The following is a 19736-nucleotide window of genomic DNA, read 5'->3' on the forward strand; positions in this document are numbered from 1 at the left end:
TTTTTTGATGGGGATTGCATTAAATGTGTAGATTGCTTTGGGTAGTATAGACATTTAAACAATGTTTATTCTTCCAATTCTAGATATCTAGAGTATGGAATGCCTTTCCATTTCTTTGTGTGCTCTTCAATTTCTTTCATAAGTCCTCTATAGTTTTCAGAATACAGAATTTTAACTCTTTAGTTAGGTTTAGTATGGTTTTTGGTGCAGCTGCAAATGGGATCAATTCCTTGCTTTCTTTTTCTGCTGCTTCGTTACTTGTATATAGAAATGCCACAGATTTCTGCACATTGACTTCATATCCTGTGACTTTGCTGAATTCATGTATTCTAGAAATTTTTTGGTGGAGCTTTTGGGTTTCCTACCTATATAAAGGATCATGTTGTCTGCAAATAGTGAAAGTTGAGTCTTCTTCCTTGCTGATTTGGATGCCTTTACTTATTTCTCTTGTCTGATTGCTGAGGCTAAGACTTCCAGTAGTATGGTAAATAATAGTGGTAAGAGTGGACATCCTTGCCTTGTCCTGACCATGGAGGAAAAGCTCTCAGTTTTCCTCACTGAGAATGATGTTAGCTGTGGATCTTTCAATCACTTACCATAAAGCCCTTGCTTTCAATTGTTTAGTGTATATATCCATAAGTGGAATTGGTGGATCACAAGGTAATTCTATGTTCAGGTTTTTGAGGTGCTGAAATACTGTTTTCTAGTGTGGCCGCACCCATTTTACATTTCAACAACAACCCATCAAAGTTCCAGTTTCTCCACATCCTTGCTAACACTTGTTTTCTGTTTTGTGTGGGGTTTTTTTTTGTTGTTGTTTATTTGTTTTTATGTTTGTAATAGCCATCCTAATGGGTGTGGAGTGGTACCCCCTGGTTTTTGATTAGCATTTCCCCAATGATTAGTGATATATTTTTTAAATGTTTGTTTATTTATTTTTGAGAGAGAGAGAGCACAAGCAGAAAGGGGCAGAGAGGGAGGGGGGAAACGGAGAATCCAAAGCAGGCTACAGACTCTGAGCTGTCAGTGCAGAGTCCGATGCAAGGCTCGAAACTGTGAGATCATGACTTTAGCCTAAGTCAGACACTTAACTGACTGAGCCACCCAGCCACCCCTCCAATGATTAATGATATTGAGAATCTTTTCATGTGCTTTTTGGCCATGTGTACATTTTTGAAGAAATGTCTATTCAAGCCCTTTGCCCATTTTTGAATTATGTTGATTTGTTGTTGAGTTTTAGGAGTTCTAGCTTATGTGTTCTGGATACCAATCCCTTATCAGATATATGATTTATAAACATTTTCTCCAATTTCCTGGTTTGCAGTTTTACTTTGTTGATAACATATTTTGATGCATAAAAGTTTGTAATGTTAATAAAGTCCAATTTATCTAATTTTTCTTTTGTTGCCTGTGATTTTTATGTCATATCTAAGAAATCATTGTCAAATCCATTTTCATGAAGCCTTTCCCCTATGATTGCTTCTAAGATTGCTTCTAAGCTTTTTTAGCTCTTATGTTAGATCTTTTCCCAAGTAAGAGTCCAACTTCATTCATCCCTTTGCACATGGACATCCAGGTTTCTCAGCACTGTTTGTTGAAAAGCTGACGGGCTTTCTTTAAAACAACTTTACTGAGGTATAATTTACATCTTATAAATTCACCTTTTCAAAGTATACAATTCAACAAAGTTTAGTAATTTAGAGTTGTGCAACCATCACCACAATCCACTTGCAGATAATAATACCGTCACCCTTAAAAGATCTCATTGCCCCTTTGCAATCACACCCCATTCCAACCTGGAACCCTGGGAAACCACTTGCATAGTAACTTCAAGGTTCATCCATGTTGTAGCATCTATTTTACTATAAATGTAAGCTTACCAATGTGTGGTCTTTTGCATGCGGTATCAGTAAAATGGAGATTTATCCATGTTATACCATGTATCAGTAGTTTGTTCCTTTTAATAGATGAACAGTATTTCACTTCATAGATACACTATATTTTATTTATCTACTAACTGGTTGATGAGTATTTGGATTATTTTCACTTTTTGGTTATTATGAAAAATGCCACTATGAAAATCATATTCAAGTCTTTTCTTTGTATGGATATACGTTTTCATTTATTTTGGGTAGTTATCTAGGGAAGGGATTACTGGGTGATACAATAAATGTATCTATACACACTGCCAAACTGTTTTTCAAAGTGTCTATACCATTTTTAATTCTCATCAGCTATGTGTTCCAGTTTCCCACATCCTTACCACTAGTTGTTAACAATTTGATGATAGCAGTGTTAGTAATAATTTCTATCTCCCAGGGCACCTGGGCAGCTCAGTCAGTTAAGCGTCGGACTTCAGCTCAGGTCACGATCTCCCGTTTTGTGGGTTCAAGCCTTGTGTCTGACTCTATGCTGACAGCTCAGAGCCTGGAGCCTGCTTCAGATTCTGTGTCTCCCTTTCTCTCTGCCCCTCCCCCACTTGCACTCTGTCTCTGTCTCTCAAAAATATACATAAAAAATTTCTATGTCCCTTATGACTAATGATGTCAAGTATCTTTTTGTGTGATTATTAGCTATTTGTATATTTTATTTGATAAAATGCTTATTCGAATATATTGTCCAAATTTTTTCTTTTTTTGAGGGGGAGAAAGGGAAAGATGAGGAGAGGGAGGGAGAGAGACAGAGAGAGAGAGAGATATTGGGCAAAGAGGGAAGACAGAGAATCTTAAGAAGTCTGCACACTCAGTGCAGAGCCAACACGGGGCTCCATCGCACAACCCTGTGATCATGAACTGAGCCAAAAACAAGAGTCGGGCATTCAGCCTGAACCACACAGGCTTCCCATATTTTGCCCAAATCTTAATGGGGTTGAAAGAATTCTCATTGAGTTGAAAGAATTCCTTATTCCTCTGACTACAGGTCATTTATCAGATATATGATTTGCAAATATTTTCTCCAAGATAGGGGCTGGTCTTTTTATATTTATGATGGTATATTTTAAAAATTTTGTTTAATGTTTATTTATTTTTGAGAGAGAATGAGAGCACAAGTGGGGGAGGGCAGAGAGGGAGACACAGAATCCAAAGCAGGCTCTAGGCTCTGAGCTGTCAAGCACAGGGTGGAACATGGGACCCAAACCCATGAACTGTGAGATCATGACCTGAGCCAAAGTCAGACCCTTAAATGACTGAGCCACTCAGGCACTCCTATAATGGTGTCTTTTTAAGCACTAAATGAAGTCCAGTTTATGGTCCAATGATGAAGTCCAATTTTTTTTGTATCAGTTGTGCTTTTCTCTTTTTTTTCTTTTTTTTTTTTTTAAGGACAGAGGTGTGCTTTTTTTTCAATATATGAAATTTATTGTCAAATTGGTTTCCATACAACACCCAGTGCTCATCCCAAAAGATGCCCTCTTCAATACCCATCACCCACCAGCCCCTCCCTCCCACCCCCCATCAACCCTCAGTTTGTTCTCAGTTTTTAAGAGTCTCTTATGATTTGGCTCTCTCCCACTCTAACCTCTTTTTTTTTCCTTCCCCTCCCCCATGGGTTTCTGTTAAGTTTCTCAGGATCCACATAATGAGTGAAAACATATGGTATCTTTCTCTGTATGGCTTACTTCACTTAGCATAACACTCTCCAGTTCCATCCACATTGCTACAAAGGGCCATGTTTCATTCTTTCTCATTGCCACCTAGTACTCCACTGTGTATATAAACCACAATTTCTTCATTCATCAGTTGATGGACATTTAGGCTCTTTCCACAATTTGGCTATTGTTGAGAGTGCTGCTATAAACATTGGGGTACAGGTGCCCCTATGCATCAGTACTCCTGTATCCTTTGGGTAAATTCCTAGCAGTGCTACTGGTGGGTCATAGGGTAAGTCTATTTTTAATTTTTTGAGGAAGCTCCACACTGTTTTCCAGAGTGGCTGCACCAATTTGCATTCCCACCAACAGTGCAAGAGTGTTCCCGTCTCTCCACATCCTCTCCAGCATCTATAGTCTCATGATTTGTTCATTTTAGCCACTCTGACTGGTGTGAGGTGGTATCTCAGTGTGGTTTTGATTTGTATTTCCCTGATGAGGAGCAACGTTGAGCATCTTTTCATATGCCTGTTGGCCATCTGGATGTCTTCTTTAGAGAAGTGTCTATTCATGTTTTCTGCCCATTTCTTCACTGGATTATTTGTTTTTCTGGTGTGGAGTTTGGTGAGCTCTTTATAGATTTTGGATACTAGCCCTTTGTCCAATATGTCATTTGCAAATATCTTTTCCCATTCCGTTGGTTGCCTTTTAGTTTTGTTGATTGTTTCCTTTGCTGTGCAGAAGCTCTTTATCTTCATGAGGTCCCAATAGTTCATTTTTGCTTTTAATTCCCTTGCCTTTGGGGATGTGTCAGGTAAGAAATTGCTGTGGCTGAGGTCAGAGAGGTCTTTTCCTGCTTTCTCCTCTAGGGTTTTGATGGTTTCCTGTCTCACATTCAGGTCCTTTATCCATTTTGAGTTTATTTTTGTGAATGGTGTGAGGAAGTGGTGTAGTTTCAACCTTCTGCATGTTGTTGTCCAGTTCTCCCAGCAGCATTTGTTAAAGAGACTGTCTTTTTTCCATAGGATATTCTTTCCTGCTTTGTCAAAGATGAGTTGGCCATACGTTTGTGGATCTAGTTCTGGGGTTTCTATTCTATTCCATTGGTCTATGTGTCTGTTTTTGTGCCAGTACCATGCTGTCTTTATGATTACAGCTTTGTAGTAGAGTGTAGTTGAATCAGTTATCAAAAATCTCCCAACAAATAACAGTCCAGGACCAGATAGCTTCCCAGGGGAGTTCTACCAGACGTTTAAAGCAGAGATAATACCTATCCTTCTCAAGCTATTCCAAAAAATAGAAAGGGAAGGAAAACTTCCAGACTCATTCTATGAAGCCAGCATTACTTTGATTCCTAAACCAGACAGAGACCCAGTAGAAAAAGAGAACTACAGGCCAATATCCCTGATGAATATGGATGCAAAAATTCTCAATAAGATATTAGCAAATCGAATTCAACAGCATATAAAAAGAATTATTCACCATGATCAAGTGGGATTCATTCCTGGGATGCAGGGCTGGTTCAACATTCGCAAATCAATCAACGTGATACATCACATTAATAAAAGAAAGAACCATATGATCCTGTCAATCGATGCAGAAAAAGCATTTGACAAAATTCAGCAACTTTCTTAATAAAAACCCTTGAGAAAGTCGGGATAGAAGGAACATACTTAAACATCATAAAAGCCATTTATGAAAAGCCCACAGCTAATATCATCCTCAATGGGGAAAAACTGAGAGCTTTTTCCCTGAGATCAGGAACACCACAGGGATGTCCACTCTCACCGCTGTTGTTTAACATAGTGTTGGAAGTCAGCAGACAACAAAAGGAAATCAAAGGCATGCAAATTGGCAAAGATGAAGTTAAGCTTTCACTTTTTGCAGATGACATGCTATTAAACATGGAAAACCCGACAGACTCCACCACAAGTCTGCTAGAACTGATACATGAATTCAGCAAAGTTGCAAGATACAAAATCAATGTACAGAAATCAGTTGCATTCTTATACACTAAGAATGAAGCAACAGAAAGACAAAGAAACTGATCCCATTCACAATTGCACCAAGAATCATAAAATACCTAGGAATAAACCTAACCAAAGATGTAAAAGATCTGTATGCTGAAAACTATAGAAAGCTTATGAAGGAAATTGAAGAAGATATAAAGAAATGGAAAAACATTCCGTGCTCATGGGTTGGGAGAACAAATATTGTTAAAATATCAATACTAAGCAAAGCTATCTACACATTCAATGCAATCCCAATCAAAATTGCAGCAGCATTCTTCTCGAAGCTAGAACAAGCAATCCTAAAATTCATATGGAACCACAAAAGGCCCCGAATAGCCAAAGTAATTTTGAGGAAGAAGACCAAAGCGGGCAGCATCACAATCCTAGACTTTACCCTCTACTCAGTTGTGCTTTTCTTACATACCTAAAAATTTTTGCTTCATCTAACATCACAAATACTTCCTAGGTTTTCTTCTAAGAATTTTCTTCTAAGGTTTTTTTTTAGAGTTTTATAGTTTTAGCTCTTACATTTACAACCAATTTGAGTTATTTTTTATGTATCATAAAGATCTAAATTCATCTTTTTACATGTGGCTATCCAACTGTCCCAGCATAATTTTTTGAAAAGATTATCCTTTCCATTCTGAATTGCCTTGGCTCCTTTGTTAAAAATCAATTGAGTCTATTTCTAGATCCATTTGTTTATCTTGACGCCAATAGCACTGTGTCTTGATTACTTACTGGAGCTTTGTAGTAAGATGTGAAATCAGACACTATGAAGCATCCTCACTTTTGTTTTTCAAAACTGATTTTGCTCGTCTCGTTCCTTCAAATTTCCATATGAATTTTAGAATTAGCTTGTTAATTCCTACAAACACTCGCTAGGATTTTGATTGGCATAACATTGCATCTTTAGATCGATTTAAGAACTGACATCTTAACTATATTGAGTTTTACAAACCCACGAACATGGTTTATCACTCCATTTATTTTGCTCTTTGTTTCATTTTTATCAGCAATAGTTTTAGTTTTCAGTATATAGGCCTTTCTCATCTTTTGTCAAACATTTTTTCTGTCCCCTCCTGTCTCGTGTCTGTCTCATTCAGAGACTCCAATTAACCCTATATTATGCCACCTGAAGTTGTTGCACAGCATTACATAATGTTCTTTTCTTAAAAAATGTAATAATTTCTATTACTGTATATTCAAGTTTAGCAATCTTTTCTTATATAGTGTATGATCTGATGTTAATACCATTCACTGTTTTTCATCTCATATACTAATTTTCATCTCTGGAATTTCAACTTGATTTTTTAAAATATATATCTTCCATATTCCTACTTAGCTTTTGAATACATGGGATACATTTATAATAACTGTTTAATGTGTTTGCCTGCTAACTCTAAGATTTGTAGTAGTTCTGGATCAGTTTCAACTTATTAATTTTTCTTACTTTGAACACATTTCCTGCTTCTTTGCAGTTTGCAAATTTTCTTTTTAACCTATCTTTGACTGTATTAAATTTACTTTTAATAAAAATTTAATATATTTAAAGTATACAGCACATTTTAATATAAATATGTAGGAAAATGATTACTAAAGTCAAGCTAATTAACATATCCATCTCACATAGTTATCATTCTATTTCTTTTTGGTGAGATCACCTGAAATCTATATCTTAGCAAATTTCCAGTATAAAATAGAGTATTATTAACTGCAGTCATCATACTTGTACATTAGGTTTCTCAACTTATTTATCCTACATAACTGCAACTTTTTACTGGTTGACCAGTATCTCCCAACCTCTTCACCCCTGGTAACTACCATTCTTCTACTCTCTTCTCTCTTTTTGTATATTTCACATATACGTGAGATCATGTACTATTTTTCTCTCTGGCTGACTTATTTTACTTAGCACAATGTTCTCTGAAGTCTATCCAAGATGTCACAAATCCCAGGAACTTCTTTCTAAAGGCTGAATAGGGGCGCCTGGGTTGCTCAGTTGGTTAAGCGTCCGACTTCAGCTCAGGTCACGATCTCGTGGTCTGTGGGTTCGAGCCCCACGTCAGGCTCTGGGCTGATGGCTCAGAGCCTGGAGCCTGCTTCCGATTCTGTGTCTCCCCCTCTCTCTGCCCCTCCCCCGTTCATGCTCTGTCTCTCTCTGTCTCAAAAATAAATTTAAAAAAAACGTCAAAAAAAATTAAAGGCTGAATAATGTTCCATTGTATATATATATGCTACCATTCTTCTATTCATCTAGTGGGGGAATAGGTGCTACTTACATAAATGGGTTAGAAAAAAGCTTAGGGTGGAAAGCTGCTCCCACAGGGTGAAAACACCCAAAGTTAGCTAGTGAGATATTGTAATGGGATCACAAGTAATTTGTTATATGACCTGCAGGAAATTACTTTCCATCTGACACCAATATACTATTGTACTCTGATCACAAACTCCACTTGCACCCCAGACCCTTTGCTTCTTACACATACAAGTTAATGATTACTGTCTGATTGTTTTCTTCACGTTCACCATGTTCACACATACGATCGTGTTTTCTTCACATTCACCATGTGGGTAAGATCTTGTGAGCTCAATAAATACAGAGACAAACCACCATACCAGGCCCTTGTCTCCTCCCAGACATTAGCCTCTCTTGTATTCAATTCTGCATCTACTCTCCTGCTGGACAAGAGAGAACTCCAGACTCAGTCTGGGACACATCTGCAAATGGAAACAGGTTTTTTCCATTTCTTAGCTATCGTGAATAATGCTGCAAAAAACATGGGAGCACAACCGTCTCTTTTGAGGTATTGATTTCATTTCCCATATACCCAGAAGAATTGCTGGATTACATTATAGTCCTTTTTTTTTAATGTTACTTATTTTTGAGAAAGAGAGCATTAACAGGGGAGGGGCAGAAAGAGGGGGATAGAGGATCTGAAGCAGGCTCCATGCTGACAGCAGTGAGCCTGATGTGGAGCTCAAACCCATGAACTGCGAGATCATGACCTGAGCTGAAGTCAGATGCTCAACCGACTGAGCCACCTAGCTGCCCCTACAGTCCCATTTTTCATTTTTTGAGGAACCTCCATAATGTTTTCCATAACGGCTGAGTCAATTTACATTCCTACTAACAGTGTACAAGGGTGCCCTTTCCTCCACATCCTCACCAACATTTATCTTTTATCTTTTTATAAAAGCCACCCTAACAGGTATGAGATAATATTTCATTATGGTTTTGATTTGGATTTCCCTGATGATTAGTAATGTTGAGCACTTTTCATATACCTGTCAGCCATTTGTATGTCTTCTTTAAAAAAAAAAAGTCTATTCAGGTTCTTTGCACATTTTTTGGACCACATTTACAAAGGAAAAAAAAACTTCTGGATTAAGTCTGTAAAGTTGTGTGTTTTTTTTGTCTTCTTTGACTCTATATTAAGATGCAATTAATTCTATGACACTCATTAATGAGAGAGAGGAATCGTACTTAAATTTCTTAAGGTTAAAACAAAACACCTATAATTAATTCATAAGAAATCCTACATTGAGGGGCACTTGGGTGGCTCAGTTGGTTAAGCTGACTCTTGATTTTGACTCAGGTCAGGACCCCACGGTTAGTGAGTTTGAGCCCCACATGTGGCTCTGTGCTGACAGTGCACAGTCTGCTTGGGATTCTCTCTCTCCCTCTCTTGTGTTCACTCTCTCTCTCTCTCTCAAAATAAATAAATAGTGCACCTGGGTGGCTAAGTTGGTTGAGCATCCAATTTCAGCTCAGGCCATGATCTTGCAGTTTGTGAGCTTGAGCCCCACATGAGGGTTGCTGCTGTCAGGGCAGAGCCAGCTTCAGTTCCTCTGTCCCCCTCTCTCTCTGTCCCTCCCCTGCTCACTCTCCCTCTCAAAAATAAAAAAAAAACATTAAAAATAGATAAAAACTTTAAAAAAAAATCCTACATTTAAAATCCTATGCATGACTATTTCATAAACATTTATTTTATTATTATTTCTTATTAATACAGTATTTGTTTTCCCTAAGCCAACCACTTTCCCCAGTTGGCTTGGGGAGGTACAGGAAGAAGACTATTCAGGGTAAATGAAACACAGGAAAAAGACCTATCAGAGGCAGAGACGGCTCCTTCACATGCTAAGGAGGATGAGAAAGGCCACCATCAGGTAAAATAATCCATGTCTGAGAGGACAAAGCCCAGAATGGTGTAGGAGAAGAGGTGTTGCTTCAGAGAAGGGTTTCTGGCATAACCAATGATGAAACTCCTAAACACAGTCCCATTTCTAACCCCAGAGCCAGCCACCCCCACTGTGGAAGGCTTAGATTCAATGAACTTGGCTGCACTGTATCAATGTCCTGTGAAATGATGCTGGCTTGGAAACTGCACCTAGGTATAAATGAGGTCAGGTGACATGGGGCTGCCAAGCTGCTGAAGCTTTCATCTGTCAGTGATCGGCTCAACAGCTGAAAAGTGTTCCTGACCAAGAAGGGAGTTGAGACAAACTTTGTGCAGGCATACATTTTCAGGGGAGGAGGGCTGTAGCAGGAAAGCTGCTCCTAGTGCAGAGAAGACAGATATAGACAGTTATTTTAGTATTTCATCTACCTAAAATAATAGGGATGAAAGGCAAACACATACATTTTCCTCAAAAACAAAGAAGAGCTAAAGATGTTGAAGGGCCACATTTTTAAATTGGATTAGTTGAGGGGCTCCTGGGTGGTTCAGTCAGTTAAGCATCTGGCCCTTGATTTCAGCTCAGGTCATGATCTCACCGTTTGTGAGTTTGAGCCCCACATGGGGCTCTGTGCTGACAGTGCAGAGCCTGCTTGGGATTCTCTTTCTCCCTCTCTCTCTGCCCCTTCCCAACTTGGGTGCACAAGTGCGTTCTCTCTCTCTCTCTCTCTCTCTCAAAATAAATAAACTTTAAAAAATTGGATTAGTTGATTTTTTGCTATTGAGTTGTACAAGTTTCATATATATATATATATATATATATATATATATATATATATACACATTGGTGCTTCACCCCTTATCTCACCCCTTATCTCAAGTATTTTCTCCTACTCCTTAGGCTATATTCTCGTTTTATTAATTGTTTCTTTGGTTGTGCAGAAACTTTTATATTTGATGAAGTCCCATGGTACTCTATATAGAAAACCCAAAAGACTCCACAAAAAAATTGTTAGAACTGATACATGAATTCAGTAAAGGTGCAGTATACAAAATTGACATGCAGAAATCTGTTGTATTTCTAAACACCAATAATGAAGCAGCAGAAAGAGAAATTAAGGGGGCACCTGGGTGGCTCAGTTGGTTAAGCATCTGACTTCAGCTCAGGCCATGATCTCACAGTTTGTGAGTTCGAGCCCCATGCCAGGCTCTGTGCTGACAGCTCAGAGCCTGGAGCCTGCTTCAGATTCTGTCTCCCTCTTTCTCTGCCCCTCCCCCACTTGCGTTCTGTTTCTCTCTCTCAAAAATAAACATTAAAAAATGTTTTAATTAAAAAAAAGAAATTAAGGGATTATTTACAATTACACCAAGAGCAATAAGATACCTAGGAATAAACCTAACCAAAGATCTGAAAGACCTATACTCTGAAAACCATAAAGCACTGATAAAAGAAAATGAAAAGTACACAAAGAAATGGAAAGATTTTCCATACTCATGGATCAGAAGAACAAATACTGTTAAAATGTCTATACTACCCAAAGCAATCTACACATTTAATGTAATCTTTATCAAATTACCAGCAGCATTTTTCACAGAGGTAGAACAAACAATTCTAAAATTTGTATGGAACCACAAAGACCATGAATAGCCAAAACAATCCTAAAAAAGAAATGCAAAGCTGGTGGCATCACAATTTTGGACTTCAAGTTTACTACAAAGCTGTACCTGTAGTGTATGTAGTAGCACAAAAAGAGACACAAAGATAAATAGAACAGAATAGAAAGCCCAGAAATGGACCCACAACTATATGGTCAACCTTCGACAAAGCAGAAAAGAATATCCAATGGAAAAAAGACAGTCTCTTCAACCAAAGTGTTGGGAAAACTGGACAGCATAATGTAAAAGGATGAAACTGGACCATTTTCTTACACCATACACAAAAATGGATTAAAGACCTAAATGTGAGACAGGAAACCATAAAAATCCTAGTGGAGAAAACAAGCAGTAGTAATCTCTTTGACATTGGCCACAGCAACTTTTTTCCAGATATGTCTCCTGAGGCAAGGGAAACAAAAGCAAAAATAAACTATCAGGACTGTACATAAAAAACTTATGCACAGTGAAGTAAACAATCAACAACACTATAAGGCAATCTACTGAATGGGAGAAGATATTAGCAAATGACATATCCCATAAATGGTTAGTGTCCAAAATCTATAAGGAATTGATACACGTCAACACCCATAAAACAAATAATCCAACTGGAAAAGGGCAGAAGACATGAATAGACATTTTTCCAAAGAAGACACATAGATGGCCAATGGACACATGAAAAGATGCTCAACTATCACTCACCATCAGGGAAATACAGATCATAACCACAGTGAGATACCACCTCACACCAGTCAAAATTAACAACACAGAAAAACAGATGTTGGTGAGGATGCAGAGAAAGAGGAACCCTTTTATACTTTGGTGGGAATGCAAACTGGTGCAGCCACTGGAGAACAGTATGGAGGTTCCTCAAAAAGTTAAAAATATAACTACCCTAACATCCAGCAATTGCACTACTAGATATTTACCCAAAGAATACAAAAACCCTAATTCAAAGGGATACATGCACCCCAATGTTTATTGCAATATTATCTACAATAGCCAAATTATGGAAAGAGCCCAAGTGTCCAAGAACTGAGGAATGGATAAAGAAGAAGTGGTTTTTATACAATGGAATGTTAGCCATAAAAAAGAATGAAATCTTGCCATTTGCAATGATGTGGATGGAGCTAGAAAGTATTATGCTAATAAGCAAAATAAATCAGTCAGAGAAGAACAATATCATATGATTTCACCCATATGTGGAATTTAAGAAACAAAACAAATGACCATAAAGAAAAAAAACGGAGAGGCAAACCAAGAAACAGAATCTTAACTATAGAGGAAAAAACTTATGGTTACCAGAGGGGAGTTGGGGGGTGGGGGATGGGTGAAATAGGTGATGGGGATTAGGAGTGTACTTGTGATGAGCACCAGGTGTTGTATGTAAGTGTTGAATCACTATATTGTACACCCGAAGCTAATATTACACTGTGTGTTAACTAACTGGAATATGAATATTATAAAAATTCCTTGACTGTAAATGCTTGATTTAGTTTTGTGCTCTTGATTCTGTTCCATTGGTCTACATATGTGTTTTAATTACAATAACTTTGTAATATAATTTGAAGACATGAAATGTAATGCCTCCAACTTGCTTTTTCTTTCTCAAGATTGCTTTGGCTATTCAGGGTCTTTTGTGGTTCCAAATTTTAGGTTGTTTTTTTTTTCTACTTCTGTGAAAAACACTATTGGAATTTTGATAGCAATTTCATTAAATCTGTATATCACCCTGGGTAGTATAGACATTTTAACAATATTAATTCTTCCAATCCATGAACATGGGATATCTTTGCATTTTTGTGTCTTTGATTTCTCTTATAAATATTTTATAGTTTTCAATGTATAGATCTTTGGCCTCCTTGCTTAAATTTATTTCTAAGTAATGATTTTAGTGGTATTACAAAGAATTGTTTTGTTGATTTCCTTCCTTTTCAAATAGATCATTTTTGGTATAATGAATTATAATTTTTCTTACATGTTTTTTTGTATCCTGCAAATTTACTGAAGCCATTTATTAGTTCTAATAGTTTATTAATGGAGTATTTAGGGTTTTCTACATATAAAATCATATCGCTTGCAAACAGATAATTTATTCCTTTTAGATAGGATGCCATTATTAAAAAAAAAGTCTGGTTGCTCTGCTAGTACTTCCAGTGTGAAAGTGAACATCCTTGCCTTGTACTGGAAAAGTACAAGATACAAAATGATCAGTTTTTTCCCATTGATAATGATGTTGGTTGTGGAATTTTCATAAATGGTCTTTATCTATGTTGAGGAAATTTCCTCTATACCTATTTTCTTGAGAATTTTTATCATTAATGGATGTTGAACTTTGTCAACTACTTTTTCTGCATCTAATGTGGTTATTGTGTGGTTTTTATCTTTATTCTGTTAATGTAGTCTTTCACATTGATTTCATATGTTAAACCAACAGGTTGGTAAGTTTTGATTGGATGCAAGGCAGTGAATTGTACCTGTTGGGTATTGGGTTTTTTGTTTGTTTGGTGTGTGTGTGTGTGTGTGTGTGTGTGTGTGTGCGTGTGTTTGTTTTTGTTGTTATTGCTGTCTTACTGAGATTTAATCTGGGATGCAGTTATTTGGAAATTTTTAAGGTTTGTCAGGCAGGGCTGGAACAGTGCTTAAATATAGGGCTAATTATTCCCCTTTACTGGGGAAACACTCTTCTCTGTAGTCTCCTTAATGTCCCACGAATAACAATTTTTTGTTTTGTTTTGTTTTTTAACTTTTTGGAACAGACATTTTTCCGAGCCCTGTGTGAGTACTGGACATCTCTAATCCTTTCAAGTAATTCTATACCTAACCTCAAGTATTTCCCTACTACATATGTGCTGATTAATATTCAGCTGAATACTTGAACTGGAGGTCTCTGGAATGTTCTCTATGCAGCTATCTTTTCCAGTACTCTGTTCACTGAATTATAGCCACCTCAACCTTTCTAGACTCTGAATTTCATCTTTTCAACTCAGGGAGTCTACCAAGCTCAGCCTGGGTTCCCCCTTTCTGTGCCACAGCCTGTAAACTATTTCAACGCAATAATCTGAAGCAATCATTAGCTTACTTCTGTTTCCCATCTCTTAGGGATCATGATCCTTTGTTTCCTGATGTCCAATGTCTTGAAAACCTGTGTTTCATGTATTATATCCATTTTTTTTTTTTACAGTTTCAAGTAGAAGGTAAATCCAGTCCTAGTACCTGCTACTCCATCTTAGCCAGAAGTAGAAGTCTCAAGAAACTTTTCAAACGTTAATTGGTCTATAAGTTTCCCAAAGTTTTGCCTATCCTTACACAGGTAAATATCCTTTTCTCTATATACCAGCCCACTTCAAATAACTTCTGCTGTGCCTGGGTGGCTCAGCCTGTTAAGCTTCCAACTTTGGCTCAGGTAATGATATCACAGTTCATAAGTTCAAGCCCCGCCCCTTGGTACCCTTGTCTCTCTACCCTTTCCCTGAATGCACTCTCTCTCTCTCTCTCAAAAATAAACAAATATTTAAAAAATTACTTCTGGAGAAACTAATCCTTTATATATGTGTAACACATTATAACACATTATAGCTAACAACATAATTTCACATACTGAGATAACATGGTTTTCTCTGGGGGACAAAAATGACCGGTGTCATGCTAATAAGAAATCCATTTTAATGTGAAAAAGAAATCCATCTTAATGTCAAAACTCATAGAAAAATTTTCTTGAGTCAACCTTTTTGGATAGATCCAAATCTCTACATGTAACAAAAACAATCTCATCCAGGCCTTTAAAACGAGCATTTTATTTTGAATTTACTCACTGTGGTGGGCACTGGTACTGCTTGTCTCTACCAGGTTGATATCATACTGGACTGAACTGGTCCTCTGAAGGTGGCCCTTCCTGACAGTAAAGAAGAAACACACAAATAAAAAGCAGGTAAGTGGAAAAGCAGAGGGAAGTTTAAACTTGAAAATTTGGAGGTCTATTTTCTTCTCCAGAACTACCTGAAACTGACAAGGCTGCCCTAAAACTGTGCCCCATTCATCCACCAAGTCAGGGAGTTCATTATGGGGACTTCAGATGCTGATGATGCACTTAGTTCTTTTCCTTTAAAATTGGAAAGCTATTATTAATGTAATGTTTTTGTAATGTTTTAATGTTTAGTGTAATGTTTTTGCCCTTTTAAAAGAGTTTTTCATTATTAGCTGAGACATTTGTGATATGGGGTGGCTTTACTCACTATTAATGACATTGAAAACCTCATTTTGTGCCTTTTTAAGGTTGTAGTTCATCCATCTTTTAGGTCATCTGGCCAATTAATATGGGTTATAATTGTATTCAGATGATCATGACAGTTTTTTTTAACTACTTTTAATATTAAACAAGATTTTGAAATGTACACTTGCTCTAATTTTTTTCAGTGTCAGTGCTTAGAGTATATATTAGTGAAAATGAATTCAAAACCATTTTACCACAGCAAAATGAAATGTGTCTTCTAAAAAACCCTGATTCCTCCTCATGAAACATTACTGATTCTAGGCTAGATTTCAGCATTAGTGAGGTATCATTTTGGACCTCATTCAAAGATCACACTAATTAGTTACTAAACTTCAAAAGACCCACATTTAAAGCAATTTCAACCACTAATGGACCCAAAAACTATTTTAGTAAACAGACTTGGTTTCATTCTTGAAAGCACCACTCTGACAAATACACTTCATTTGGTCAATATATATGAGCCCAAATCATAAGTGTAGCTTCTATAAGCAATAGCGACTCATTTTCAAATTAATTCTATTCTTGGCATCGTTAAGGCCATGACTCTGCTTATGTTCTCATTCAAAAATGGGAAATACACAATTTCAAACATATTGCAACCCTATCTGAAAAATTTGCAAGAATGCTCTTTTCTTTAAGAATGGTAAGGATGTGGGGTGCCTGGATGGCTGAGTCGTTAAGCATCCGATTTTGGCTCAGGTCACAATCTCACGTTCTATGGGTTCAAGCTCCTCATCAGGATCTGTGCTGACAGCTTGGAGCCTGGGGCCTCCTTCAGATTCTGTGTGTGTGTCTCTCTCTCTGCCCCTCCCCAGCTTGCTCTCTCTCTCTCTGTCTCTCTCTCAAAAGTAAATATTTTAAAAAAAGATTTTTCTCTTTTAATATACGAACTAGATAAAATACATTAGTTAATAACTTTATACCAACTTTGTGTTCTTATAATAATGGAATAATTCCAAGATCATAGTTTTTTAATACATTACTGAACTTGGTTTGCTAATTTTTAATCTTTTATATCTAGGTTAAATGAATAAGATTGGCTCATAATTTTCCTTTTTTTTTTTTAAGTAGGCTTCATGCCCAGTGCAGAGCCCAATGTGGGGCTTAAATTCACTACCTTGAGATCAAGACCTGAGCTAAGATCAAGAGGCAAATGCTTAATCAACTGAGGCACCCAGGCGTCCCTTGGCTCATAATTTTTTTGTTCATACTGTGATGGTTAATTTTAGGTATCAACCTGGCTGGGCCATGGCGCCCAGATATTTGGTCAAACATTATTCTGGATGTTTCTATAAGAGTGTTTTTTTTTTAAATTAATTTTTAAATCTATGTATTTTGAGTAAAGCAGATTGCCTTCCATGACGGGGGTGGGCTTCATCTAATCAGTCTAAGGCCTTAAAAAGAACAAAGACTGACCTCTTTTGAGTAAGAAGAAATTGTGTCAGCAGATAGCCTTCAGAGTTGAACTGCAACACTCAGTATTCTCTGAGTCTCCAGTCTGCCAGGCCACTATGAAGACTATGGACATGCCAGCCTCCACAACTTAATGAGCCAATCCCTTAAAATAAATCTGTCTCTCTGCACATTCTATTGGTTATATTTGTATGGAGAATGCTAACACACACACGAGCTATTACAGGTTACACTCTTTCTCCCAGAATTCACAAATTGAAGCACTTATTCCCAATGTAACTACGTTTGGAGACAGAGTTTTAGGGAGGTAATTAAGGTTAAATAGGGTTAGAACAGCATGTGGGAATGAGAGATATTGTAGCTATCTTTGGGAAAATACAATCTGATACAATGGGTTTCTATTGAATTTTTTTTATCTGAAGTAAAACATGAGATTGCTTAAATGATATATTTTAGAATAAAATATGTAATTATATGTTTTAAAAGAGCAGTCTCTCTCCAACTTTTAATTACTCTATGGTATAAAGTAATTCAGAAAGGAGGATTTTATGAAATATAATTTTACATATATATAAAACCTTTCCTAGAATATAAACTTCTTAAGCCCTTTTGTATCTCTTTTATTATTACCCGCAGCTCGATTTTCACAAGTATTACGAGAGCATAGTATTAAAAGTATTTCACAAGTATTACAGTGTGCACTTAATAAATAGTAGTAATGAGAGTTATAATACCAGATAACTCCTAAACTTATAAATTCTATATTTATTATTTTCACAAAATTCCAGAAAAAGGTGAAGACCAAAACTAATAAATGAAAGTAATCTCCACCACATTTTATTGCTTCATATGAATAATTTTTCCTTTTGTCTTATGAGTTACAATCTTCCCAAATTAATTGCCTCCTTATTTGTCTCTCTCCAAGCTGATTTAAGTCTCTACAATTAGGGAACATGTCTGTCTTGTTCACTATTGTATTCTTTTTTTTTTTTTTAATATAATGTATTGTCAAGTTAGCTAACATACAGTGTATACAGTTTGCTCTTGGTTTTGGAAGTAGATTCCCCACTATTGTATTCTTTATTCTTAGCACAATGCCTAGCACATAGTAGGCACTAAATGAAGAATTAATCCTAGATATTAACCACAGGCCTTAAATTCATATTTACAATGTTGCATAAGTTGTTTCCTTCCTTTCACATTCAAAATGTACTTTAAATAGACCTAGCCCTAATATTTAGGTGCTTTGGCATGATGACTTTAGTGAATGTGGGTCTACCTAATTAGTTTACAGAAATCAACGCTTGATGTCAGTAACAAAGAACAGAGACTATTTAAGATACTTTCAAAATGACTTATTAATTTAATAACAATATTAGAGAACTTTAAATAGAAATCACTATCTGTAAAAATATCTAGATCCAAAGGGCATATTAGTTATTTAGTAGAAAAACTACTTTATGCATTACTTTTTTCTTTTCAAAAGTATGTTTCTATTTTGGTTACCTGAAAAGGAGGTAGAGGGCTCCAATGATAAGAGTTCCTAGAAGAATAGTCAATGACACAAAAGCTGCAAACAGGTCACTTTTAGTTTGGATGCTGGAGCTTGGGAGAAAAACCTCTTCACAACGAGCTCCTGTATAATTTTCAATGCATCTACAGAATAAAATTTTAGATAAAGAACTGCATTCTCTGTTCCATTAACTAATATAGAAAACAAAAGGTTTCCAGCTGGTATGAAGAGTAAAGAAGACTAATTTTTCAGGTTGTGAATATGAAGTAGGCATGCTTTCTTATAATGTTCACAGAGCTACAGTTATAATAAAACACATTAGCATATGCAATCTAATCTTTCTAATCTTCCTTTTCTCGTTTTCTCAGTGCTTAGAAACTCCAGAGAAATTAAAACATATTAAGTCCTCTTATCTTCTAGATTTTCAATAATGTGATTATCTACACTTAAATTTATCTGAGATTTATTTTGTTACATCCAGTATAGATGTGGGTTTAAATGTACTTTTCTACAATATTGCTAACTGCTTATTCTCACCCTACTTATTAAATAATCATTCCCTTTCCTACTGCTTAATAGGGCCTCTGTTAACATGTCAAATCTATATAAAGAATATTTCTTTCTATTCTTCCATGTTCTACACATCTAATGTTCTACTACACTGCTTCAACATGGTTGCTTTATAATATGTTTTAATATCTGGTAGTTCTATTTCTTATAATTTCCTTTTCTAGAATATTTTTGATATTTTCACTTGCCAACCAAATATTTTATGGCAAATTTTATTTTTTTATGTAGGCTCTATACTGAATGTGGGGCTTAAACTCACAACCCTGAGATCAAGAGTCACATGCTCTACCAACTAAACCAGCCAGGTACTTCTGCCAACCAAATATTTTGAAGGCAATTACTTTCAGCTCCTTAAAACTATACAGCAAAGGACTATAATCTTTGATATTATAAATCAGTTCCTTTTCCCCTATTAATATGTTCAAAGAATTATAAAACACAGAGATTGAGGGGCGCCTGTGTGGCTCAGTCCATTAAGCATCTGACTTCGGCTCAGGTCATGATCTCACTGTTCATGGGTTCAAGCCCCGCATCG

General features: G+C 36.5%; 1 protein-coding gene and 1 pseudogene across 2 annotated transcripts in view; both read right to left on the reverse strand.

Annotated features, from left to right (window-relative positions):
• NRG4 (neuregulin 4) overlaps positions 1–19736 on the reverse strand; it is a 114883-nt gene that overhangs the window by 22670 nt on the left and 72477 nt on the right. For both annotated transcript variants that reach the window (XM_053888817.1, XM_053888816.1), the window contains exons 2-3: positions 18625–18774; positions 15248–15327 (exon numbers count right to left, since the gene is read on the reverse strand). In XM_053888817.1, the coding sequence (XP_053744792.1) occupies positions 15248–15327; positions 18625–18774 (230 nt within the window). The remainder of the gene's footprint in view (positions 1–15247; positions 15328–18624; positions 18775–19736) is intronic.
• LOC109262635 (ATP synthase F(0) complex subunit C2, mitochondrial-like) lies at positions 9736–10197 on the reverse strand (annotated as a pseudogene).

This window comes from Panthera pardus, unplaced genomic scaffold (genome assembly GCF_024362965.1).
Source record: "Panthera pardus isolate Hobbes unplaced genomic scaffold, ASM2436296v1 HiC_scaffold_24, whole genome shotgun sequence".
Lineage (NCBI taxonomy): Eukaryota > Metazoa > Chordata > Mammalia > Carnivora > Felidae > Panthera > Panthera pardus.